The sequence below is a fragment of the Panthera uncia genome (assembly GCF_023721935.1).
Source record: "Panthera uncia isolate 11264 chromosome C1 unlocalized genomic scaffold, Puncia_PCG_1.0 HiC_scaffold_3, whole genome shotgun sequence".
In the NCBI taxonomy this organism is placed as follows: Eukaryota; Metazoa; Chordata; class Mammalia; order Carnivora; family Felidae; genus Panthera; species Panthera uncia.
In genome coordinates, this window is record NW_026057584.1 from 14,504,962 (window position 1) to 14,531,031 (window position 26,070).

Genomic DNA, 26,070 nt, shown 5'->3' on the forward strand with positions numbered 1-26,070 from the left:
TTAGATTCCAAATATCAGTATGTATCAGTTATAAGGAAATAGAATATAACTAGTCCAAGAATGGACTCTTTATATGTCCTCTAAGTGTCGTTGAAAAAGATTAGAAATTGGTTTTGAGAAATTCTCACAAAATAACACGAAGTAAAAAAAAAAACCACCATCCTGGTAGGAGTCACAATATCATCTCTCACCTGAAATATTGCAAAGGCTCTTAAACAAGCCTCCCTGAGTCCTCTCTTGTCTGCCTCCAGTGCTGTTCTCTACACCGTCACTGTAGCAAATGGGACTATTCATAAACATCTATTATTTTATTTTATTTTATTTTATTTTATTTTATTTTACTTTTGAGAGAGAGCGTGCACACGCATATGCATATGAGAGGGATAGAGGAAGACAGAGAAAGAATCTCAAGCAGCCTCCACACCCAACACAGAGCCCGACGCGGGGCTCCCTCTTAAGACCATGAGATCGTGACCTCAGCCGAAATCAAGAGTCAGATGCTTAACCGACTGAGCCAGCCAGGTGCCCCCAAAACATCTTTAAAAGGCAATCTGGACAGTTCTCTGCTTGTAAGGCTTAAATGGTTTCTCATTTCTTGGTGTCATATTCTGAACCCCTAAAGTGACCTCCAGGGCTCTATGTGATCTGCCCCTCCCCACACTCAAGCTTTTCTTGCTCCAATATCATCCAGCTTCACCTGCTCCAGGCCCCTTGGCCAGCCACATGCTATCCTATAAGCTTCAATTGCACTCCTAACCTCCCTCCTGGCTTAGGCCTGCTTAGCTCCCATTCGGTCTTTAGGTCACACCTTACACCTCCTGGCCTCAGGAAAACCTTTATACCCCTAATCACCTTAATTACCCAAAACCCTGATAATCCAAACTAGCTCAGATAACTGTAAAACCCAAGGTCAGTTTCAGGCTTGATTCAGGTCAGAAAAAGTCACCAGCACCTGATTATCTCCCTACCTCTAGGCCCCATTTCCTTAGCGTTGCCTTCATGGAGAAGCTCAACCTTCATGGTGGCAAGATGGCTGCAGCTGGTCCGGCCTCCTCATTCACCTTCAAACCCAGTAGGAAAAGCTAATATACTGCTCCAAGAGGATTCCAAACAGTGTCCCAGCATTCAGTCTCATTGGCTTGGGTTACTTGACTCCAGGTATTTGCTTATATTAAAACTGAACATTGTCACTGTGACAATGCAATGCTCTGATTGGCTAGGACTAGGTCATGTGTCACCTCTAGGGCTACCAGCTCGTGTGTGGGAGTACAGAAGCAGAGGCATGGTTCCAGAAGAGGCAAACAATATACGTCCGACAGGAATTTTTTTTACTACGGGTTTGCATAGCACCTTATCCTTTCCTTTCACAGGATTTGTGATAACTGTATATTTACTTATGGTATTATTTGTTCAGTATTTGTCTTTACTATGACCCTCTGCACTTGCTTTGAGAGGGACTGTGTCTCCTGTTTTAACTCTTTTATACCTGGGAGCCAGCATAGTTCTTGGCACAGAGCAAATGCTCAATTAACATTTGTTTAATAACAATGTTACTAAACAAACCCCAAAACAGCAGACTGTAAAACAGTATATATGCTAGGATTCCATTTTTTGTTTTAGCAACTACGCCTTTCCCCTCCTCTGGCTCTACAGATTGCAAACCTGAAATACACCAGATATAATAGGAGTTATTTCTTGATACGAGAATGGGATTTTAAAACAATGCTTTTCTTGATTTCCCTAATCTACAATGAACCTACATTATTTTTAGCTGAAAATTTTCCTGAAAATATTCTTTAGAAATACGTTGGGTAAGGTTCTTCCTCTTGGAATAAAAAATGTCCTGTTTTGACAAGAAAAGGGATTTTCCAAAGAACATAAGGCCTTAAACCAACTGTTTCCCCATGACAAGGTGAATTCCTGTACACTGCAGAAGGGATTATTGGAGATGTTGATTACTTAGGACATTAATAGGAGGGCACTGGGGACCAACAGGGCCAGGCTCCAATCAAGTTTGTGTGCTGCAGTGGGATTATTACATAAGATGGCTTTGAAGTTGGCCTCTCTTTTATTGCTTCCTTTATTTTTTAACCTTGTAGCTTGACCCCTCCCAGTTTCTGGAAAGTTAGTATTTTGGTTTACGGATTATCATGGTTTTACTTTTATTTTCATGTCCCTAATTTCTCCCCCTCCCCCACCTCCCTGGTTGGTGGTGGCTTTTACTGCTTTCTCTCCATCTTCTGTCACCCTGTAGTTCCGGAGCGATCTGAGAAGTGAAACTCATAAATCGAGTCGATCTCTTGCCAGGGCATTGTGTAGTGAATAAACGTACACGTACAGAATTGCGTTCGCCTGCTCTCAACCTCATCCGAAGCACGTTAGCACACTGTGCACGCTGGTCTCTTTCTATAACAGTAAATTTCGAATCTAAAGACTTCATCCGGATTGCAGCAGGGGGCCTCTTTCTCCAGTGGACCGTCTTGAGCTACAGGCCTCTGGGTCGTCCTTGGGGTCAGTCTCACTGTTGGCAGACCTGATGTGGAGTTCAAAAGGGAGCAAAGATGGGATAGAGAAGCAAGACCCCAAAATGCAAGTTATTCCTCAGGGGCGCCTGGATGGCTCAGTTGGTTGAGCGTCTGACTCTCGGCTTCGGCTCAGGTGGTGATCTCACGGTTCATGGGTTCCAGCCCCACGTAGGGTCTGTGATGGCAGCGCAGAGCCTGCTTCGGGTTCTCTCTCCCCCTCTTTCCGTCGCTCCCCCACTCGCACTCACTCTCTTTCTCTTTCTCAAAATAAATAAGTCAGCCTGAAAAGATGCAAGTTATTCCTCTGAGACACGTGGGCGTTCTGAATAAACATCGCTTACCACCCACTGCTATGTCCCACTGTCACGTATGAGGCTTCGGGGGGAACCAGCTTGAGGCTTGGTGCCATGAGACCAGACTTAGCTCTCCCTCTTCTTCGCCACCTGTGCCTGCTTCGGTCTCACCACCTCTGTGTTCAGGCTCTCATCTGGACAATGGGCACAGTACCCCCCAATCCCAAGCAGCATCAGCGCCTGACATGGGGCTCGATCTCAGGAACTGTGAGATCATGACCTGAGCCAAAATCAAGAGGCAGACACTCAACTAACTGAGCCACCCAGGCGCCCCAAGATGCTAACGGTTTTGAAGTCAAACTCCCCTCATTTTCTAATCAAACGTTCCCTAACACAGGCTACTCTGCGAGGGAGCTTTCTCTCGCTCTAATCTTTTACCTAACCCTCTCGGCAGGACCACAGGGATTTCTTTATCTTTCATGTACACCATTGATACTCCAGCTCTTTCTACTAGCAACAAAACCCTCAAAGCAGAGGGTGCTGGGTGCTTTTCATAGGCTCAGCAAGGCAAGTGGGGTAGGGCTGTGCGCCACCCTGAAGTCAGTGGAAGGAAAAAGACCCGCAAAGGTTACGGTTGAACTGGGTGAAGTCGAAAGGCCAAAGATAGGCAGAAAGCACACCCCGAGGTGACAATCAGAAGTTCGAAAGCAGCTCTCCTGAATTCACAGTAAATCGTGGAGCATCTGTCAGAAGGCACACTCACCCCATTGGGATGGGGCATAAATTGTTACATATCCTCTTCCAGAATCCTCTGGAAGATGCCACAACACCAGGGAAGGAAGCCAACAGGAGGCGTGAAGCGTGATGGAGGTGAGCTTTCTGAGAACTTTGCGGTTGCCGTCTTGGGGGCTGTAAGCCCTGTACGTGATGCCCTAAAGCAGAGAAGGCCCACAGGCTTCTGGTTCCTGCCATCTCTCTGACGTCCTATCACTTAAGTCCAGCCACAGAGGTCCCCTTTGGGGTCTTTCGAAAAGGACAACTCTCTTCTCTTCCTTCCAAGCACCGGCTTTTCACCTCCAGGTCTTACATCACTGCCTCAGGGGCATCCTTCACCTGCCCCCCTAGGTTCAAGGTACGTAGCCTTCCCTGAGCCCATCCCAGCCACCTGCACCCACCTTCCTTAGAATCCTGTCACCCACTTAACAGTCATCTTACTTTATAATTATTATCTTGAATCATCATTATTTACCGGTTTATTATCTGTTGTCCCACAAGAGACTATAAGCTTCCAAAGACTGGCTGGCTCAGTCGAAAGAGCAGGTGATTCTTGATCTTGAGGTCGTTGAGTAGGAGCCCCACATTGGGTGTAGAATTTACTTAAATAAATAAAGATAAAAATAAAAAGCTTCATGAGTTCACGAGCCCCACATTGGGTGTAGAGATTCCTTACATAAATAAACATTAAAAAAAAAAAGCTTCAGAAGAAAGACAGCTTGTTTCTTCTCAGCTGGCCCCCCATGCCCCTTCTGTAGGACCCGGCACAGAGTTAGCACTGATAAATGTGTCACCAGTGCATGGACGGACGGAGCACGCCTTCTAGCCCATCTTCTCAGCCCACACCCCGTGGAAATTACACAGTAAATCCTAGGAAGGTCTTTCAGCAATTTTGGCCTCCAGGGAGCACCCGGGCAAAGGTTTTTAACCTTTCCGCACGGATCTCTTCAGGTATTTGACAAAACCAACAGCCTCTCCCAAAAGCACATACACGCACACCAAAAACTCTGCTTACAACGTGGGGGTCTGGACACTCCTACCGCCCCAGGTAAAAACTCCAGGCTTAAGAAACATCAAGCGGAGAAGGGAAGAGACTGGACATTCGACGCCACCAAGTCTTAGGAGAGACGTCCTAAAACCGGGCCTGTATAAAATGACCTATGTCCTTGGATTGCAGCATTAAAAAAATACACAAAGACGGGAAGAAATCGGGAATGGGTTGGGGGGGGGGGGGCAAGGGATCGCTTCTAGTTCCGGCTCTGCCAGCCCCTCCCTCCCTTCTCGGTTTAGGACAAGCCAGCAGCGTCTGCCACGTTCCCTAAGGGTATCTGCAAGTGCTGGGGGCAGATGCACATTTCTGGAACACAGGAATAACATATTCCTCAGGGCAGAATCAGGAAAGCAGCCCCCTCGGGGGTCCCTGCTCAGGGGTTCCCAGTGGCCCGGGGTGCAGAGGCGGGGGCAGGTGCTTATGCACCTGCCACAGCCTGCGCGCCAGGCTGGGAGGGCTGGGGGGGGGGTGTGGGGAGGAGGGAGAGGAGGTGGAGGAGGGAGGGGAGGAAGTAGTGGAGAGACGGAAGGAGGGGAGGGAGAAAGCAGGGGAGGAGGGAGTGGAGGAGGGAGAGGGAAGGGGAGGAGGGAGAGGGGAGGGGAGGAGGGAGAGGGGAGGGGCGGAGGGAGGGAGGGGAGCCGCGCGGGGAGGAGTCTGCAAACTTTCAGTTCGAGGGCATTGTGGGAAGCAGCCATGGTCTGAGGCGGGCGCCTCACCTGTCAGCCTCCGGCTCCTGCGCTCGCCTCGCGCCCTGGTGACCCCCGCTCCTCGCTCGCCGCTCGCTCCTGGGCGGCCGGGGAGGGGGCGGCGGAGGCCCGGCCACCATGGTGAGTGACCCGGGGGCGCGCGCCGGCGGGAGGCACCTGCGGCGGCCGCCGGGGGGACCCCGGGGTCCCGGTCCGCCGCCCGACGGTGCGGACGCGCGGGCCCCTCGGGGCCACAGGCGCGCTCCTTCATTCATTGGCTCGTTCGCTGAGCGCGGGGTCAGTGCCAGGCGCGCGCGGCCAGGTGCAGGGTGTCGCGGGGGACGCGGGGGACCTTCGCTGGCAGGGGGGTTACCTTCTGGGAGGAGGGTGTGGAGACGAGATGGGGAGCCGGGTGGCAGACCGGGGAAGTAAAGGTAACCGCCGCGAGTGAGTGCTCCCCAAGCCTCCAGTACCACCGGATGGCGGAGGGGAGAGGCCCCTCGGGAGGAGATCGCGGAGCAGGCCCTTTGCGGGAGGTGACATCTCAGATGCCGGAGATCCCGCAGGGGCCATGCAGGTGGTGGGAGCCGAGAGAGAGCAAAGAGGAGCGAGAAGAAATCCTTGCTTGTGGCAAAAAGAGACAGAGAGGGGCCAGGTCCAGTTGAGGCGGGTCGTTAGAAGCCAAGTTAAGGAGTTTGGGTTTTATTCTAACTTAGTTGAGCCCTGGGAGCCTTTTAGCGAGATTACTGGTCTCATCTCATCCCTTCTACACGCAAAAAAAAAAAAAAAAAAAAAAAAAAAAAAAAAAAAAAAAAAAATGCCTGTGGCTGTTGGCGGAGTCGCCTGAAGGACGCGAGTGCGAGGAGGGGTTTCAAAAAAAGTAGAAACAAGGAGACCAGTTCCAGCGCCCCAGGTGAGAGGTCGTGACCTGCCCTCGGGTGGAAGCAAGAGCTTCAGGCGCCTCTTCCGTTGCCTTCTGTCCAGGGCTAGCGTTTTGACAGTGAGGTGGCCTGAACTGTGCCAGTCCCACTTCCGCAGGTGAGCTCAGGTCCCACATCTAAGTAGGAACAGAAACGACCGGCAGTCTGAGGGCTTGAGGGCCCGCTGCGGGCTGGGCAGGAGATAGTCAAGGACATCGGTGGAATGCTAAGCCCCTGGACGCAAAGACCACAGATCCTGGCCCCGGGGAGAGGCCTGGCTGCACAGGCGGGAGATGCCTCTTGTTGTTTGTTGAGGATTCCTTGTAAATACAGCACGGTGTAAAAAGGAGGCTGTAAATAATGGAGCAGCTCTGTTCGTTTGCTCGGGTTTCCCAAGGAACAAGGTGACAGCGTGCGGAGCTCGCCAGCATCACTTGCCTGCTGGAGGGGTGGAGGTGGGAATGAACTGGGGCAGGGTCCTCCCTCTAGACAACACTTGCCGTGGAGTTTTGTTTTTTTTCTTGCTGGTGTCGTATGATCAGGTAGTCAGAAATGTGTGCAGAAATGTGTGGCTTTACCACCAGGCCTCGCCCAACCAGAAATGTTCATGTGATTGAGCACTTCGGATAGGCCCAGCGGGATGCTCAACCCTACCATTCACCATCTCAGGCAATTCCTGATGAAAGTGAGTGTTCTGCTCTTTGCATTTTACCTGCTCTGACCCGTGTTTAGCAATGTGGCCCTGGACGGTCTCTTGACCTCTCTATGCCACTTGGCTTATTTGTAAAGCGAAGATTGTAAGTGTTCCAAACTTGTTAGAAGGGGTTCTCCACGTGCACCCTAAGGAGTCCCTGAAACTTTTCAGAGATCCACAAGACCCGAGGAATTTCATAATAGTTTATAACAGCACTATGACATGTGCCTTTTTCACATTCATTCCTACATGACCGTGTGTGGAGTTTGCTTGAGACTAACATGTCCCGGGATTATGTGACAGATTGAATACGGACACAGCTAGGAGAGTCCAGCTGTCTTCTATTGAGCCAGACATTGAGAAGATTTGAAAAAAAATGTAAAATAGGGGCACCTGGGTGGCTCTGTCACTTGGGCTCAGGTCATGATCTTAGGTTCGTGAGTTTGAGCCCCACATCAGGCTGTCAGCACAGAGCCCGCTCTGGATCCTCTGTCTCCCTTTCTTTGCCCCCCCCCCCCCCATGCTGTCGCTCTCAAAAATAAATTAAAAAGAAAACGTTTAAATTTTACAAAAAGAAAAACTATAACCATACATAACCTACATACATCAAAGGTCTTTGGAGCTGCCTATTTTTAAGAGTGTGAAGGAGTCACAGGCAGGTTCTGTGAGTCAATGCAAGTGAACGCATTTAGGGCAGTATCTTTGCCCCCGTCCGAGCTCGGGGACTATAACGTCTCCTCTGTTATTACTGCCACGTGCTGGGAAGAACCTTCTTGGTGAGGGCCACTTTGTGACCCTCTGTCTTTCTCCTGCTCCGTTCTTGACTCCTGCCAACTCTTCCACTAGGAAACTGAAAGGTGCTTATGCTGTCCTACTTGCTCCCTCCGTACAGGAGATGGTTCTTCATCCCTGTGGCCGTGGGCCAGGTTTCTAGCACAGGGATTCTATACCTCCTGAATCTGGGGCCTGGGTTTTTATCCGAATTGTCTTGTTTGAATCAACTTTGCACCCTGTCTTTGTTTTAGAAACCTCTGCCCTGGGAAGCAATGAGAGGGTTATTGTGTTTCAGGGATCCCCGTGGCTTCTGAGCACAGTGTATTTAAACATCTTAGTGGGAAGCCTTTACTGTTGGATGGTTGACAATGTTGGTGGAGGAAGGAGGATTTTCTTTTATTTGTTTGTTTATTTATTTTTTTTCCCTGTAAGAAGATAGCAGTGAGGATTTAGAGGGTGAAGTTTGAAGGGCTGTAGGGACGCCTTCACTAAAAATGCAAGCGGACCTTGCTTTATGCAGTCCATATGCTTCAGATAAGTTGAAATGGCTTTTAAAACCACGTTGCAAACAAAATAGAGGAATTACCCATTGAAAGAAACTCCAGGGGTGACCCATTTTTGAAATATGAAGAATCATCCTCTTGCGATGCAAATGATCATAATGGACGCTGCTTATATCTAAAGTGAGATCCACTTACGCTAAAAGCAAAAAGGTCGAAGATTCTTTGGTGTGATTTTAAATCTTAGTTTAGAGACTTTCCCGAGCTGAACTGGGAAGCCAGTTCTTGATCAGCGTTGACGTCAGTCAGTTTGAAACAGCACGAGGGCACCTTCTCCTAAATCAAGTACATCAGAGTTCCCCGTGTTCGTCCTAATCTCACCGTATTGCCTGGAAACAGGAAGGATGAAGAGGGTTGCAGAGGGCTGAGGAGGCAGAAATCTAACTATGAACCTGTAGATCCTGCTATGATCCCGCCTCCCTACCCAGTATATCAATTTAATCGTCCAAGGCTTAAGTGAACTGTAATAAGCACGTAGTTATTTAGGCAGTTTAAGTTCTAGTTCCAGGGTGAAGTAGTTTATTACAGCAAGGAGCGCTTTCCAGCTCCAAAGCCTCGTGTGAGCTGCTGGGCAGCCATTAGTGTGGGGGGGAGGGGGTTGGGAAGAAGGGAGGGAGGGCAACGTGGCCTCCGTGGTGGTCAGTTATCCCCAGAGGCGAGACCACAGACAGCCCTTCCCCCAGGTCTCCCAACAACACCAGTGAGACTTGTGTTTACCCGACCCCAGGATTGTGATTCCTGAGTTCCCATTCCTGGTTTCTGTGGCCAATAATGTCAACAGCTTATGATTTTTGTGTGACATTTTACAAACAGCTGGAAGGAAATGGTCAGCAGATTGTGTACTTGCCACAGGGTATTTTCGATGTGTGTCTGTTTGGGTCCCATGAGTGATTTCATTATTGACTAAGACGTAACAGATAAAGCGAAGCCCATCCCCCAACACAAAGGACGAAAACTCCTTGAAGAGCCCCCAGAGATAAGCATTTTGGGATCTCCCCATGACCCATTCCTTTGATGATATTTTGTTGTTACTATGGCCAGGCCAGAGGTTCTTGCAGTGATCGGAGACTTCACTGGGGTTACTTCTTCCCTGGGGCCTGCCCTTGCCTATCCTAGCCATTTACCTGGGAGAAACTCCCTTTGGACCATCTGGAGCCCCCAGATCCTGTGCTGTGAGAGAATGCGCAGGGTAACCAGAAGCCAAGCCCCTCAGGCCTCCCAGGGCAGCTCTGACCTGTCTCGCCAGCACCCTGACCGGCCAGAGGAACTGTGCTGATTACGTGGCTGCTGATAGCAGGATAAATGGTGACTTTTAACAATGAAAAGGAAGCGCTACAAATCATTTAAGTTAGAAACGAAATGCCGTTGAATGTTATGAGGAAGCTGGCCTTCGAAAAAGCTCCGACCACGTCCCGAGCCCGGGAACTTTCCGACGGGTAGAAGTGAGTTCTGAAAAAGCTCTGACTAGTTTCTGCAAAGCGCCCGGGGGAAAATGATCAAGTGTCCGGGAGTCTGTCAGTGCGATGGGCCACTGACCTGCAGTACAAGAATAAGGGCACTCAGGATTTCCTATGTTCATGTCCTTGTCGGATCCTCTCTTAGTAGGGCTTCCGGGCTGGTGAGAAAGGATGGGTGTGAGGTGGGGTTCGCTGCGTACTTAAATGCTGCAGGAGGCTTCTGGCCGCCCTGGGTTATTAAAGAGGAGAAGCTAAGGCCATGGTTTGCAAGCTGGGCCGCCTCGTACTTGGTCTGGTAGAGAGCGGACGTCAAGGGATAATCATGACTTGCACAGATCATTTTAGATTTAAAACTTCTTTGCACTAAAACACGAATGGGGGTGCCTGGGTGGCTCATTGGTTAAGCGTCCGACTATTGATTTCGGGTCAGGTCACCCTCTCACGGTGTGTGGGATGGAGCAGCCCATGTCGTGCTCTGTGCTGACAGCACGGACCTGCCTCGGATTCTCTCCTCTCTCTGCCTCTCCCCCACTTGTGCGCGTGCGTGTGTACGTTATCTCTCTCAAAAATAAGTAAACATTAAAAAAACTCACAAATGCGTTTGAGTCCACGCTGCAGAATTCATACACACTTTAAAGATAAAAAAAAAAAAACCTAAGAAGTAGCTTGTGTATGTCTAGTTGCTTAAGACTAGCACTCTACATCTCACAAGGCTACCTGCCTTTTTTGCTGTCTCGGTGATTTGGGTCGAAAAGGTTGAGATGGTGTTCGAAGATGGGGTCAGAAAAATTTTTCTGTAAAGGGCTGGATCGTAAGTATTTTAGGCTTTGTGGGCCCTAAAGTCTCTGTCACTGTCACTTAACTCTTCTATTATAGAGTGAAAGCAGCCATGGATGAGATGCAAATGGGTGTGGCTATGTTTTAATAAAACTTTATTTATAAACAAAGGGGGCGGGCCAGAATCGGGCTATCGGCTGTCGTTTGTTGACTTACGTTCTAAAGTAACTTCCATTCATTCACTATATATTTGACAAGTGAATTGGGCACCTGCCCCAGGACAGGCAGTGTACCAGGTAGGACTGGCTATATAATTTGTCACACCTAATACAAAATGAAAATGTAAGGTCCCTTGCTCAAAAAACTGTTGAGAATTTCAAGATGACTGCAGAGCACTAAACTAAGGACTTGCCCTAGGCAAGAACCCTGTGTCCATGGAAACCGGCCCTGGGTCTAGGCCTCAGGGCTTGTGTTAAATAAACCAGAAACTCCTTGCTGTCCTGGAGCCCATGTTCTTGGTAGAAAGTTCTCGAAACTTTCTAAATATTTTGTACCAATGACACAGAAGAGGATATTATAAAGCATTCATAAATCGTCCTCTCATTTTTTTACTTGATGGACGTTGCAGGTGTTTCTGATGTGGGCAATGTGGGACCCTGTGGGAGCATGTGGAATTGGGGGCAGTCCTGGTGTTGGTGGCCACTTCAGGCCCTGCAATTTCACCCCTTCTCAGCCTGAGGAGGTGGGTCCATTCATCGGGCCAACTCAGCTGGCCCTTGGTCACTTCCTGAAGCAGTTGTGACTGGACAGAGAGTTCAGGAACCATGTCCTTCTCCCATATCCCCTTGGGTACAGGACATCGAGGCTTCCCCAGCCCGTTCCAGGTTTGCCCTAAAAGTCCAGGTGTGGTGTAGTTTGTCAGTGTAAATCCTGTACATTAGTTCCCCATTTGTGTAAAATGAGACCGATATGCCCGTGTAAAAACTGGAGACTTCCAGGAAGATATGAAAGAAACAATGATTATTCCTGGGAAGGGCTCTAAGCATCCAGTGTGATACGTTTTCACTTCGTATTGTATGTTTTATTAGATACTTCAGTTCTCTCCATTTGAATGTTAATTATCTTCTAAATTATATGAAAAATAACTTTTTTTTAAAAAATTTTTTTTTCAACGTTTTTTATTTATTTTTGGGACAGAGAGAGACAGAGCATGAACGGGGGAGGGGCAGAGAGAGAGGGAGACACAGAATCGGAAACAGGCTCCAGGCTCCGAGCCATCAGCCCAGAGCCTGATGCGGGGCTTGAACTCATGGACCGCGAGATCGTGACCTGGCTGAAGTCGGACGCTTAACCGACTGCGCCACCCAGGCGCCCGAAAAATAACTTTTAAAAATATCTCCATTTACATTAGTCCTCCAGCAAGACTCTGTTTGGTTTTTCCCTGTGTTTTGTAACTTTTTCTTAAAGTTTATTTATTTTGAGAGAGAGAGAGCACAAGCAGGTGAGGGGCAGAGAGGAGGGGAGACAGAATCCTAAGCAGTCTCCGTGCCTAATGGCACAGAGCCTGATGCGGGGCTTGAACTCATGAATAGTGAGATCATGACCTGAACCGGAGATCAAGAGTCAGACACTTAATTGACTGAGCCACCCAGGTGCCCTGCGTGTTTTGGAACTTCTTAAGGTTGGATGTGTCTGGAATTGGGATGTAGGCAGAAGTTTCCTGAAATCACACACACACACACACACACACACACACACACACACACACACACACACACACACACACACAGGCTTTCTCTCTGACTTGAGCTCTTGGCCAGCCTTCTGAGACTCCTATTAGTACCTGTTTTCATATGAGAACTGAGAAAACCTGAGGGGAAAAATGTGAACCATCTTTCTCACTTCAGTGACTCTGAAAACTTTTGGTAACAATGTAGAATAATGTTTCTAGTCACTTCAGAGAGGACTGAACCATTCAAGTAGAGAGATGGGTTGGCAGATCACCTAAGGTTGGCCTTCCTGCATTCAGTAAAGAACCGAACATTCCAGCAAGATTAAGAAGTCACGTCCCTGAAAAAGTCAGGAAGGCCCCATCAAATGTGGCATCAGATAATGACTGTCACTGACTTGTTCTGCCCCTGATTTCAGTGTCTGCTACATATCCCCAGCTTCCCAAGCCTTCCTTTAAAAAAAAAAAAAAAAAAAAAAGGAAAAAAAAAAAAAGGCAGCAACTTTTCGTTATATGGAGGTGAAGCTGTAAAAGGCTGGAAAAAAGGTTTCTTTGAAGAGAAATTTCATCAGGTGACAGAACGTGTTACTGGAAGACATATCTCTGTTGTGAAAACGTTCAGCTGCTGGTTCCCTGTAGAAGTGACACGCGGGGCACTTTGCCCAGCTTCCCCCCACCCCCTAAAGCCTTCATGTGTTCATTTCCAGAGACAGGTGTCAGATGTCAGTGCCATGTGTCCAGGAGGAGCACGTGATGAGGCCGACAGCCCCAAGCCCTGCATGTGTGCCTTGTGACCTTGACCACTTGGTTTATCCCTTTCACACAGGGCCCACTTCCTCGGTTTACCTGCAGATTGAATGAGATAATACAGTTCAAGCCCTTTGCATGCGGTCTGGCACCTGGAACACATTCCATAAACGTTAGCTAGGCTATTTTTAAGAGAAACAGGAAAAAACCCTAACAAAATGTTTAAAAAGGGTTATAAGTTGATTCCCGCCCCCCCCCCCCCCCCCAGGAAACTTATCTGAACCAATGAAATAAAGAAACAAAATATCATAGACTGTAAACACTGGGGAGATGGGAGAAGGTGAGGGTTTTTGTAGTATCACAGTGTTTTTCCAATGTGATTCAAAACCCAGTGTATGTATAGGACATTTTTCTTATATTTCCTAAATAAGTACTTTCAGTTTCTTTACTAAGAAGCTGAAACCTCAATTCTAAGTGCACTGCACATGCATCCAACCTTTTAAAGTTTATTCGGCCTTTATATGACTTTTATACTTTAAGGATTCAGATAACCTAGTCTATATCAACAGTCTTGGTAAAAAAATAAATAAATAAATAAGCGGGAGAGGGAAGACTTGACTATATAGCAAGCCAGGTCTTTCTCTCAGATTGAACCTGAGCTTTGAAAGAGGATGATGGATGTGCCATTGCCCACCTCCTAACAAATTTTGTTCGCTGGTGTAGACCTTGTTGTCAAGGTATAAAGGTGCGAGGGACAGATTTTTATTGAGTTCTGAGTAGTCTCCAGTAGGAGGAAAATGGAAGTTCTTAATAAACATTGAAGTGGTCATTACCATCGAGGTTAGCATATTAAGCATAGCCTCTTAAAGTTCCTGATCACAAAAAAATTCACATTAAGAATGATTGAATGAGCATCACTATGAAATACGAATAGGGTCCCAAGTTATTCATGTTTCGTTGGACTTCAAAGTCATACTGAATGTTGCCTGACATTTCTACCCACTATTTCCAGTTATCTTTTTGGTCCTTAAATGATTTGAAACAGAACCAAAGGCCGGTCTGCCTCTCAAAAGACTCTAGAAGAAAATCTAATTGGAGTTATAGTTACTCTAAGACAAAAATGAAGCAATTAACAGGTATTGTTGGTATGTTCTAAATTGATTACTCTGACCAGAGGAAGTAATGAATGGAGAAATCATACGTGAATCACTTCTCAGGCTTTTTTTTTTTTTTTTTTTTCTCCTCACTTGTGAATCCTTGAGCTCTTTTAACTGGGGAGGTTATTAGAAAAGAAAACCCAGGGGCTCCTTGGTGGCTCAGTTGGTTGAGTGTCTGACTTTGGCTCAGGTCATGATCTCACAGTTCACAAGTTTGAGCCCCGCATCGGGCTCTGTGCTGACAGCTCAGAGCCTGGAGCCTCTTCGGATTCTGTGTCTCCCTCTCTCTCTGCCCCTCCCCTTCCCCCCGCCTCGCTTGTGCTCTGTCTCTCTGCCTCTCTCTCTCTCAAAAGTAAGTAAAAATTAAAAAAATAAATACAAAAAAAGAAAAGAAAAACCCACAAGTGTAGATCTGTTTCTTGATTGCAAGATATGTGTGTTGTGGGGAAGAAATTTCTCACATGCGCAGGAGTGGATGATTAAGCACTTGAAGTATATTGTTCAGATTATATAATTGCTGCAGGAACAGGACACGGTATGAGCTCACGGGAGAGATGGGCACTGGGCTGAGACCAGAAGGGCAGGACGATCCTGCCTGCAGCTTTTCAGAAGAGCACGTACTGTAGATATGCATGTGAGTGGGAAGGGTTCATAAGCAGGCCGTAGAGACAGGCAGTTTGAGGGAAATGCAAGTCCTGGAGGAGAGCCTGGTTTCTCATCGACTCCACCTTCTCCAACTTTGCTCGTCCATCAGCCCCAGTGGGACAGGATTCATCCAGTATCATCTGGGAATGAGTGGATTTTCCAGAGAGCAAAATGGACAAACTTTTTTTTTTTTTTTTTTTTTAGTTTTAGAGTTAAAAAAGTGTTAATACCCTCCTCAAGCATTTGGGGAAGTTCATCAGAAGTAGTTTGAAGCAGCCTCACTTCCCTGCTTGGTTTTGGGGATGAGTTAGTTGCCTTCTAAGCAGCCAAAGTACAATGGTACAGAAATTGCAGGTGTATTTAGGATGCGTGTGTGTGTGCGCGCGTGTGTGTGTTTTAGCTCCGAGTGGGTTAGTTCCTTTAAAATACTGGGGTGCCTGGGTGGCTCAGTCGGTTAAGCGTCTGACCGGCTCAGGGCATGATCTCTCGGTTTGTGAGTCCGAGCCCCGTGTTGGGCTCTTGTGCTGACAGCTTACAGCCTGGAGCCTGCTTCGGACTCTGTGTCCCCTTGTCTCTCTGCTCCTGCCCCATTCATACTCTGACTCTCTCTTTCTCAAAAATAAATAAACATTAAAATACCATCTGCTGTTCCTTCCCTCCACTACCCTGTATGTCTGCCCCCAAACTCTCTTCCTCCAATCACTTTCATGTATGTTTCAAGAAGGAAAGTTCATTTTTTAAAAAAAGTTTATTTTAAGAGAGGGGAGGGGCGGAGGAGAGAATCCCAGGCAGGTTCTGCACTGTCAGCATAGAGCCCAATGTGGGGTTCTGTCCCATGAGCCAAATCATGAGATCATGACCTGAGCTGAAATCAAGAGTCGGTCGCTTAACTGACCAGGCCACCCAGGCACCCCCAAGACAAGGGAAGCTCATTATAATAGCAGCTTAAGACAGATATCACTAGGAAGACAGAAGAACATAGCACTGGTAGGGGTTGCCGCATTGGGAATGAGAGAACTCAGGGCCGTCACCCAGCTATACCAATGACTGTGACCTTCACTGCTCTCCTGCCTTCCTGGCTCTGTTCTTGCTGTCACGTGAAGCAAGCTTGGACCTGAGGCATGATCTTAAAAACTCTTTCTGGCTCTCACAGTCTGTTACCTGCTGCAAGAAAATCCCATGTCTCTCTAAACCTAACGTACACTGTTTTCTGAATGTGTCAGAACCAGAAGCAGGGTTGGGGTGTGATGTTGAGTTGTTGATCCGTGTGTCTTTACGTTGCTGTTGATGCCTGACATGTCCTAGGTGCAACTTGCAGGTGCAGTTTCCATGTCTGCAGCTGGCCTGAAGGTCTGATGGCCGTCCCAACACTGAGGGTACATAACTAGGTGGTGAGTCATTGCATTCCTCACACATCTGTCTGTTTACAGCGCGTAAACGTCATGAGTGCATCGTTAGGTGCACGATCGTAAGTGCAATTTTGGCTTCAGTCAGCATAAGTGTAAAAGAAGCACAGCGTTATTATTCTGCTTTAGGTACAAATTTACTGAATACCTACTGTGGTCTAACCCCGGAAATGGAGATTATTAAGCGCTATGAGGGAAACAGAACTGATGATACTTCTGATCCCACGGGGAGGGAAACCTATAAATAGAGCAGTTTGTACTGCTAAACCATGGGTTTCTTCAAAGAACGTTGAAAAATGAAGATGTGGTCAGGAGGCACTAGGGTTCAGAGGGAAGTGTGAATCTGGAGAGAGGTTTTGAAAGGATGTTACAGACGTGCTTTGGTGATGAGTGTATTTCAGACACGGGGCTCGAAGGAGGAGCCAGCTGCTGAGGTGGATCCCAGTAACACATGTTCTAGGGCCTGTAAGCAGATTGGCATGGCTGCATGGGGGAATGGGTTGGAAAACACACACACACACACACACACACACACACACATACCCCAAATACTTGGGAGCTAGATATCTCCCAAGAAAGAGTAGAGTACTTTGGTGCTTTGGTGGAGGGCATTGAAAGACAGGAGATTTTCTCTGTGCCATTCTGGAGGACAGTCCCGAAAGGTCTGTCTTTCCTGTTTTCTGTTCAGAACCATCATTTCACAGATGTGGAGTGTGAACAGTGGACAGGCACTGCTTGAGACAAACACCTAAATGAAATCTCTGTCCCTCTGTAGTATTTTTAGATGGTAGGGGGTAGCGTGTGCACATATAGGTATAACTGATTTGAAGTTTTAAAGTGAAACAAAGTTTTTTGTTCATCTTGTTTGTATTGGTAACCACACCCATTTCTCGGAAGAATTTGAGACTATCTTTGCCAATGATCATTTAAAAAAAATTTTTTAATATGAAATTTATTGTCAAATTGGTTTCCATACAACAATCAGTTTAAAAGAAAATTCAGGCAATAAATATTTATTGAGCAGCTGTTTGTCCATACCTATTAAAATTCAAGCCATTACACTTGCTCAAAAGTAAAAAAAAAATTAATTTTATTTATTTTTATTTATTTTGAGAGAAAGAGAGAAAGAGGGGGAGAGAGAAAGTGAATGGGGAGGGGCAGAGAGAGAGAGGGAGAGAGAGAATCCCAAGCAGGTTCTGCAAGGTCCACGCAGAGCCTGACATGGGGCTCGAACTCATGAAACCATGAGATCATGAGATCATGACCTGAGCCGAAGTTAAGAGCTGGATGCTTAACTGACTGAGCCACCCAGGTGCCCAGGCACATAAGGGACTGAAAGTGAAAACTTCCAATTCTGGCTCCTTGTGTAAAGCTTTGGAAAGGACTTTTATTCTTTGTCAGTTGCAAGATAAGTAACTATTGGTCTGAGAAAAAAAGTTTTTTAAAGTGTCCTTCTTTAAAATAATGTGCTCGTCTGATTAAGTGATGTTTATCCATATTTATCAGTTTCAGGGTCAAAATGCTGATACTCTAAAGACCACGCTAAATCTTTCCAACACAGTAACGGTGAGACTTTTTTTTTTAAATAAAACTACCCTTTCAATCCCATTTTCCTGAGCTCCTTCTTATAACCAGTGAGTATAATCATATTTTATCAGTAAGAGTTCAAAGAACAGAATATTTAAGATCAATAGGTTTGCAATAATTATTATATTTTTAGCAAATATTTACAACGTGAATGTTTCTAAAATATACTTCCAATTTAGAATTATATTCTGTACTACAGTCTTGACTATGGAAGCTAAAAATTTTAGACCTTGAGCAAAAGTGACCAAAAAAAAGGTCTAAACTTCTTTTTTGTTAACTGTGAAATAAGATAGTCATAAACACAGTAGGATTTCCTTTTTCTTACAAAGCATCTTTTTTTCTCCCCAGTTTTATTAAGATATAATTGACCAAAGCATCTTGGGGTGGTATTTTTTTTGGTAACATCATAGAAAGATTTATAATTAAATATCAGTTTTACTGAAAATGCACACAATTATTTATGGGAGCCAATGACTTTAGAGTTTATTCCATAGCTACACGTTGCTAAAATTGGGTTTGATTTCTGAATTTTAAAGTATTTAAAATGTTGCACAAGAAAAAGAAATGAGAAAACAGACTGTACTTATCTTACATTGCCGGTTTCTCTACTGAGTGGTATAAGGAATGGTGATTTCCAGCAAAAGTGACCGCAAAACATCTGTTGTATTCTCCCGTAATAAAACTTTATGCTACATGGGAAGTCTAATAAAAAAGAAACAGGTGTTCAAAATGGAAGATGTTAAGCCCATCTTCAGTCCTACCTGCACATGGCTGATTGCTATGACCCCAAAATGGGCCAGCCCAGTGCAGGCTGTAGTCTGATGCTCCCTTTTGGGTAGGGAAATGAAGGCCACCAAGTAGAGAATAGAAGCACTTCGGCCAATGCATGTGCGTATCACCATCCACCCTTAATTACTCACGTCTTAAGAATAGAAGGAACCCGGAGAGGAATCATATAATGAGCTCTGAGCAGAGGTCAGGTTCACTATCAAGTAATTAGCCCTGAAGTTACTTTAACAGCAATTAATATAGTGTTAAACTATTTGCCTGTGACTGAAACTTAAATTGGTAACAATTAAGTAATGTCACCTTAATGCATGTAGCCTGCACGAAATACCGTGCTGGTGGTTCTTAAAGTTTTCTGGGATAAAAATCCTTCTTAAAATCTGCTAAAATTTCTGGACCTGATTTCTAGAGTAATCGCTCATCTAAAAGTTTGCATCTAAAAGTTTGCATAGACTTTCAAGTCTACCAACACTCCTTTCCCTTTTAAATTACCCTTAGACCTTGGGGATTTATTATAAAGGTATAGAATCCTACCTGAATTCAATACCTAGCCCTGCCACCTATATTTTGAAGACTCCACGAAAGTCTTTGAAGCGTCAATAACTAATTTTTTTTTGTATTTAATATGATACATCACCTAGGTATGTGGATTAAACAATACAATATGACATACATATAAATGTGCCCCAAACCGTGTCCACCATGCAATGGATTGTCTTTATTGATGAATAAATAAATTTGTCATGTGGCATAGTATGTTCATATGGGTTGGTCTGTTAATAGACTGGAGTCTTCCTGGAGAAAAGGGACCCTGAGAAGTTAGATGGTGATCAGAAAGTTTCTTGGAAGAGTGCAGGATCAGAGTAGCAAGATGGGGGGCCAGTGACAGTGTCTGTAGTGTGATCCTCCTCGTAGCTGTCATATCTACCTCCACTCTAGGTAAACAAGTCAACAGATGCTACTCGGAGAGGCCAGACAGGTGCCTTTGTCCCTAGAGATGTGTTCACAGATTCCTCCAAAGTGTCCTATTTTTTCAAGAACTCTGAGCAGACCACTGCTGCTAACACAGCTTTCTTCAGACCAGCTCCTGTCGAATAGGAGCTGGAGGCCCTTTCTGGTTGTCATCCCAGCCGTGTCATCCTGTGACCACACTGTGGCTGATTGAGCTGTGTCTTCTGTAGAGAGCTAATCCCACCACTATGGGCTATTTTATTTTCATTGCCAGATTATGAGGGTTACCCGTAGTCTTTTGTGAACAGGCTGCAGTCTTGTGGACCAGAGTGTTATGTATCTGTTTAACAGAGATTCAAAAGCATCATGTAGTATGTCCAGCAGTCTCACGGGCGCTGTGCACGTTTGAAGACTGCCTTTGACTGGCGGATTGTGTGGGAAAACCTCAGGCTTTAGAGTCGGACATATCTGTGTGTTGGAATCCCTCTCTGCCATTTACTGGCCTTTGAGCTGAGTCCCTGACATAGGTATCATAGAACATCTATCCATGACCTCATATGAGTACTATCTGTTCCTTGCTGGTGGTTATCATGATTGTGATGGCTTGTGGCTACTCACATTTCCTGCTTCTCCTAGCAACGCTGCATGTTCATGGCCCGGAACCCTGGCTTTGCTCGAAAAGGACCATCTGATCTCTTGATTTGTTTTTGATGGGTTATCAGTTGAAGTAGTTTTTTTTTTCCAAATGTATGGGGATGAAAAGAATAATCATCCACTCTCTGTCATAGAGGCTTATCACCACACACGTTACACTACGTTCCTAATTTAACCAATTAACCTGAGACGATAAAAGTTCACTCTGATAGTATTGTGTTCTGTGGAATGCAAAGCGATGTACCTATAAGATTGGTTTATGTGCTTGGATTTGCTGTGGACTTAAAACCTTTTCAGATTTCTTAGGAACCTAGGACCCATTGCTTTAGGTTTTCTTACAAGGTTCACATGTTAAGTTGGTTTTACAAATCTGTGCATCATTTATTTTAGGTTAGTACCGCAGTCCTTAGGAATCTGATGTCGGTTCATAAAGTTAGGGGGAAAGTGATTGTTATCTGACCCTTAAAGCAGAAGCTAAAGATCTGTTACTTTGGGTCTTTCTGGAGTTAATTAACCCAGTCTCTCTGCTTTCCTTGGGTTGAATCCAGCATCAGCCCTGGACGGTTTTTCCCAGACTTACCTTCCCCAGACTCTCCCTCCCGAGGAATACGTGTCTTACACTGGAGCCCAGGACTAAAATTTACCATGCAAGGTGAATCCGAGACTGTCCTTAGTTTTATAGCAGAAGATACCCAAACATTTTCCAATGTGGTTTATAGAACATTTACAGAATCAATGGTATTGTTTCACTAACTCAGTCAATCCCACTGGTAAAATGGTTTAAAAGTCCAAGTCAAAAATTATATTGATGTTCATTGAAAATAAAATTGGGGGGTGCCTGGGTGGCTCAGTCCGTTGAGCGTCTGACTTCGGCTCAGGTCATGATCTCGCGGTCTGTGAGTTCGAGCCCCGCGTCGGGCTCTGTGCTGACAGCTTAGAGCCTGGAGCCTGTTTCAGATTCTGTGTCTCCCTCTCTCTTTGACCTCCCCTGTTCATGCTCTGTCTCTTTCTCTCTCAAAAATAAACAAACGTTAAAAAAAAATTAAAAACAAAATAAAATCGGGTCTTTGTTATTACTGTCAGCCTGAAATATCTTGCACAGTCTTAGAATTCTTGCTATAGTTTTTAGTTTAATGTGCAAGCCTCATTTGGATTGAGGTACAGCTAGGAGTTGCTGTGTTTGAAGCCTGAGATTGTTTTGCAAATGGTGGATGTTCACATGATCAGTGAGAATTTTGTTCATGACGTTTGTTAGGGTCTTTGGAGAATCCGTCCTGGGCACCTGCCTCTGATTATTTTGGCCTAGGATGGTGACCAGGGATGGTTTAAATGTGACTTTTCAAGTACATTTGGTTTCAGAATTTGGTAATGTCAGTCCCTAGGCTGTAGGCTGTGAACCAGACAGAATGAAAAACAAAAGCAGAGAAGGGCCATTTCCTATTGTTAACAAAGCAGAGTGTAAGATTCCAGCTATTACCAGCTGTACCCACCACAGCCTCTTATCTATGATTTTTCTCAAACTTAGCATAGCCTTCCTCCTAGCGAGAGTCACAGGGAGTCAGGGCATGGATTGCGGCGAGTGGGGGGTGGGGCACAGGAAACGCAGGCTACTTCCATATTCTGAAGCCACCTGCATGTGAAAAGAAAGAGAGTGCCCGAACAAGGCTGTAAATATTGTGGCACCTTTTCAAGCCTTAGGCTTAGCCAGTTAGCACAGGCAGCATGCATAAAATACCACGCACTTTCGTCTTGCCTTTTGCAAAATGTTTGAGGGATTCGTAAACAAAACAAAACAAAACAAAACAAAACAAAACAAATATATTGATTCACTGTGTATGCCAGGAGCTTGGACTGGTAAATGGGCACAAGCTTATGTCCGTATGAAGAACGTCTCTGCCTTTTGACCTCAGTGGGCCTTTTCTGTGACATCCTGAGTAGTATCCAATTTTAAGTTTGAGATCCTTTGTGGATGTGAGGCCTGCCCCTTCCTTCTAACCCCTTTCACTGAGATGGGTACCTCTGATTCTGAGGATGACTTATCTGTCATTGCTGCCCCACTCATTGCCACTTAGGGGCCATGTGTTAGAAAATGGCTTACAGGAGGTCAGAATCGCATACATGAGGCGATGGTGGAAGCAAAGCACATTTTTTCGTTGGCTTTTTTTTACTAGTTTTGATTCCAGTTTACTTGTTTTTGTGACTTTGTGGCACATTCCCGATTTCGCTCCCCCTCCTTTCTCTGTTCTTTGAACAAGTAGACAGTAGTGGTCAAGCAAGGCTCCACGGAGACCCCCGGAAGCCTCCCACATCTCTTTCACCATAGCTGCTCAGATTTCTCTTTGACTCTTTGTAATGAACTTTTATTTCGATCTAGACACTCTGTGTTTTAAATAAAAGCACTCTTGAAAACCCCTTCTCTAAGGGCAAAGGATAGAAGAGAACTAAATTTTGTTGCACTTGCCTTTTACCAGGTCAGCAATGGCTCACACACCTACATGCATAAATGGGGGAAGACTTTGGTCAGTGAATGGGAGACTTTTGCTTTTCTATAACATTTGATTTCCGAAAAGTGTGCAAATATGCTTTATGACTGCTGGTCCGAGAATCACTTTCTGCATCCCATTGTTTTAAAGAATGTATGGGTGTCATTGCCTTGTATGATAGATAGATATCTAACGTCAGACTGTTGGGGTTGAAGGGAACTATGGAAATTATTTTGGGTCTAGTACCCCAGAGACACTGGTCAAGTTGCCTAATCACATGGAACTAGTTCTTGGTTAAACCTGGGATTGTAACCACATTTCAAGCCTCTAGGCCATGCTGTTTTTCCTAAGGCTAATTATTTTACTGGCTCAAGAGTAAATAGGTAGAGAATAAGCAAGCCTTAAACTACTTACAGGGCACCTAAAAACTACCAAATCATGTATTCCAATTTCTACAGCTTATGTCCAGGAAGCCCCAAAACATAAACACAACTCCCAAGTCCCAAATAACCATTGAATCAGAATGCTCCCACCATCTACAATTATATGTAGGTGGAATTGTTTTTTTTTTTTAATATTTTTTTTAACGTTTATTTATTTTTGAGACAGAGAGAGACAGAGCATGAACGGGGGAGGGTCAGAGAGAGGGAGACACAGAATCGGAAACAGGCTCCAGGCTCTGAGCTGTCAGCACAGAGCCCGACGTGGGGCTCGAACTCACAGACTGAGAGATCATGACCTGAGCCAAAGTCGGACGCTTAGCCGACTGAGCCACCCAGGCGCCCCTGTAGGTGGAATTGTTAAAAATGGAGCCCAAACAACTCAATGAAGAAATAGATAAAGGCCTTGAATAGACATGTCTCGAGAGATGATATCCAAGTGACCAATATGCACATGAAAAAAAATACTCAGTGTCATGATTCACTTCACACCCATTAGATGGCAACTATTAAAAACAAACAAAATAACAAGTGTTGGTGAGGATGCAGAGGAATTAGAATTTTTGTGCAGTGATGGTGGGGATGGAAAACGGTACAGCTGCTTTGGAAAACAGCATGGTGGCTCTTCAAAAATTTAAACATAGAATTACCATATGACCTAGCAATCCCCCTCCTGGATATGTACCCCCGAAAAATCGAAAGCAGGGACTTGAAGGGATTTGTGCACCCATGTTTATAACAACATCATTCACGAAAAAGTGGAAGCAACCCAAATGTCCATTGATGGATGAATGGATAAAATGCACTGTATATAAATGCAATGGGAATATTATTGAGACTTAAAAAAAAAAAAAGAAGGCAATTCTGACACATGCTACAACGTGGATGAGCCTTGAAGACATTCTACGAAGTGAAATAAGCCAGTCACAAAAGGAAAAATACTTTGTAATTTCACTTATGTGACATCCCTAGAGTAGTCAGATTCGTAGAGACAGAAAGAAGAATGGTAGTTGCCAGGAGCTGGGGGGAGGGAGGAGTGGGAAAGTGTTGTTCAAGAGGTACGGAGTTTCACTCTGGGAAAATGAAAAGGTTCTGGAGGTGGGTAGTGGTGGTGATGAATGCACAACATTATGGATGTATTTCATGCCGCTTGAACTATACATTTAAAAATGGTTAAGATGGCAAATTTCAGGTTATGTATATTTGACTACAATAAAAAATTTTAGATCATTAGAAATGGAGCCCAAATTTAAGCCATAAGAAAAGGATAAGGTACTTCTGGAAAGAATATTGCAGTGAGTGGATCTGTAAGAGAGGAATCTTTAATGGTTTATTATAAATAATGGCTGTCTAATTTATTGGGCATTTTCTATTCATCACAAAGTATTTGTGGAGTGTTTTCTGCATAGTAGTTTTTTGGTAAGTGGAACAGCAGATCTTTGCATTTAGGTAAGTAGACATTACTTCATGTGCTATTTCTTTTTTTTTTTAATGTTTATTTACTTTTGAGAGAGAGAGAGAGAGAGGGAATGAGAGGGGGAGGGATAGAGACAGAGGGAGACACAGAATCCGAAGCAGGCTCTAGGCTCTGAGCTGTCAGCACAGAGCCCAACGCAGGGCTTGAACCATAAACCTTGAGATCATGACCTGAGCCTAAACTGGACACTCAACCGACTGAACCACACAGGCGCCCCTTTCATGTGCTATTTCAAGAAAGGAAATAACAATGCTTCCTTGGGCCAGCTGCAAACTTAAGAGTAGTGTATTTCAAAAACTACGAAAGAGAGGAGTTGGGATGGGGGTCAGGTATCATTTATTTTCCCTCTGTCATGTATAAGCCATATAGTCTAAATTTTCACTGCCCAGCTGCATTTTGCTTTGGTCAAAAGACAGCTGTGTACTGGAATTTAAAACACACACACACACACACACACACACACACAGAACGGTGTTTGTGGTCACGGTCTCCAGGCAATGATCCTGAATCATCAGCTTATTAGTGATGCAACTTTGGGCAGTGGTCTCTCCTCTAGAATTGAGTTTCTATTAGACTGTATCCAATAGTCTATTCAGCTTTAGCATTTTGTGAACTCTATGCGATTTTTTAGCGCATATACAAATTTTAAAACATCTTGCTCTTGACTCTTGATCCATCTAACTCTTCTCATTTCGCAATCAAGAAAGTTCTTGAAAACTGCGCCTGGGTGGCGCAGTCGGTTAAGCGTCCGACTTCAGCCAGGTCACGATCTCGCGGTCTGTGAGTTCGAGCCCCGAGTCAGGCTCTGGGCTGATGGCTCGGAGCCTGGAGCCTGTTTCCGATTCTGTGTCTCCCTCTCTCTGCCCCTCCCCCGTTCATGCTCTGTCTCTCTCTGTCCCAAAAATAAATAAAAAAACGTTGAAAAAAAAAATTAAAAAAAAAAAAAAAAAAAGAAAGTTCTTGAAGATTGCTTTTGAGTTAAATGTAGGAAACCCAGTGGACTCAGGTAATAGCCCAGACCTGAGAAGAGCATCTTGGTGTTAGAAGGATTCTCAGTGTTGTTAGAGAAACATTTTCGTGAAAACCCCTCTTAAGCCCCCTTGATGCTAGTGCTGATGGGATCCATTATTAACTCCCTCTTGAGTCCCGTGGCGGGTGGGCCCTGCCACTTTTCTGCCATTCAGACGACACCTGGAAAATTCATAAGCAAAACATGAAGGGATGGATGGTGACAAAAGCTTGGCTCTCCATTCCGAAAATACTGGCTCGGAAATTGAAACAATTTTTTTTTTCCAGGGAAACAGAAAAATGAAATGGCTACTTCTAATGAGTGGTTTTAAGAAAATTCTTTTATTTCCTACTTAGCTAAATTTTCACATGTCCATAGAGGCTTCCGTTATGCTGGCTGTACAATGGTCATTCACACAATCTAGGTACATGTTAGACAGCACGGCCCAGTGTACTTTTGTGTTGTCAAGATATTTCCTTTGGCTGTAA

At 45.2% G+C, this 26,070-nt stretch overlaps 1 protein-coding gene across 1 annotated transcript in view; it reads left to right on the forward strand.

Moving 5' to 3' along the window:
• Positions 1 to 5,287: 5,287 nt before the first annotated feature.
• AP1S3 (adaptor related protein complex 1 subunit sigma 3) overlaps positions 5,288 to 26,070 on the forward strand; it is a 60,288-nt gene continuing 39,505 nt past the window's right edge. Inside the window, exon 1 of the mRNA XM_049615860.1 lies at positions 5,288 to 5,470. Coding sequence (XP_049471817.1) covers positions 5,468 to 5,470 — 3 coding nt within the window. The 5' untranslated portion in view covers positions 5,288 to 5,467. The remainder of the gene's footprint in view (positions 5,471 to 26,070) is intronic.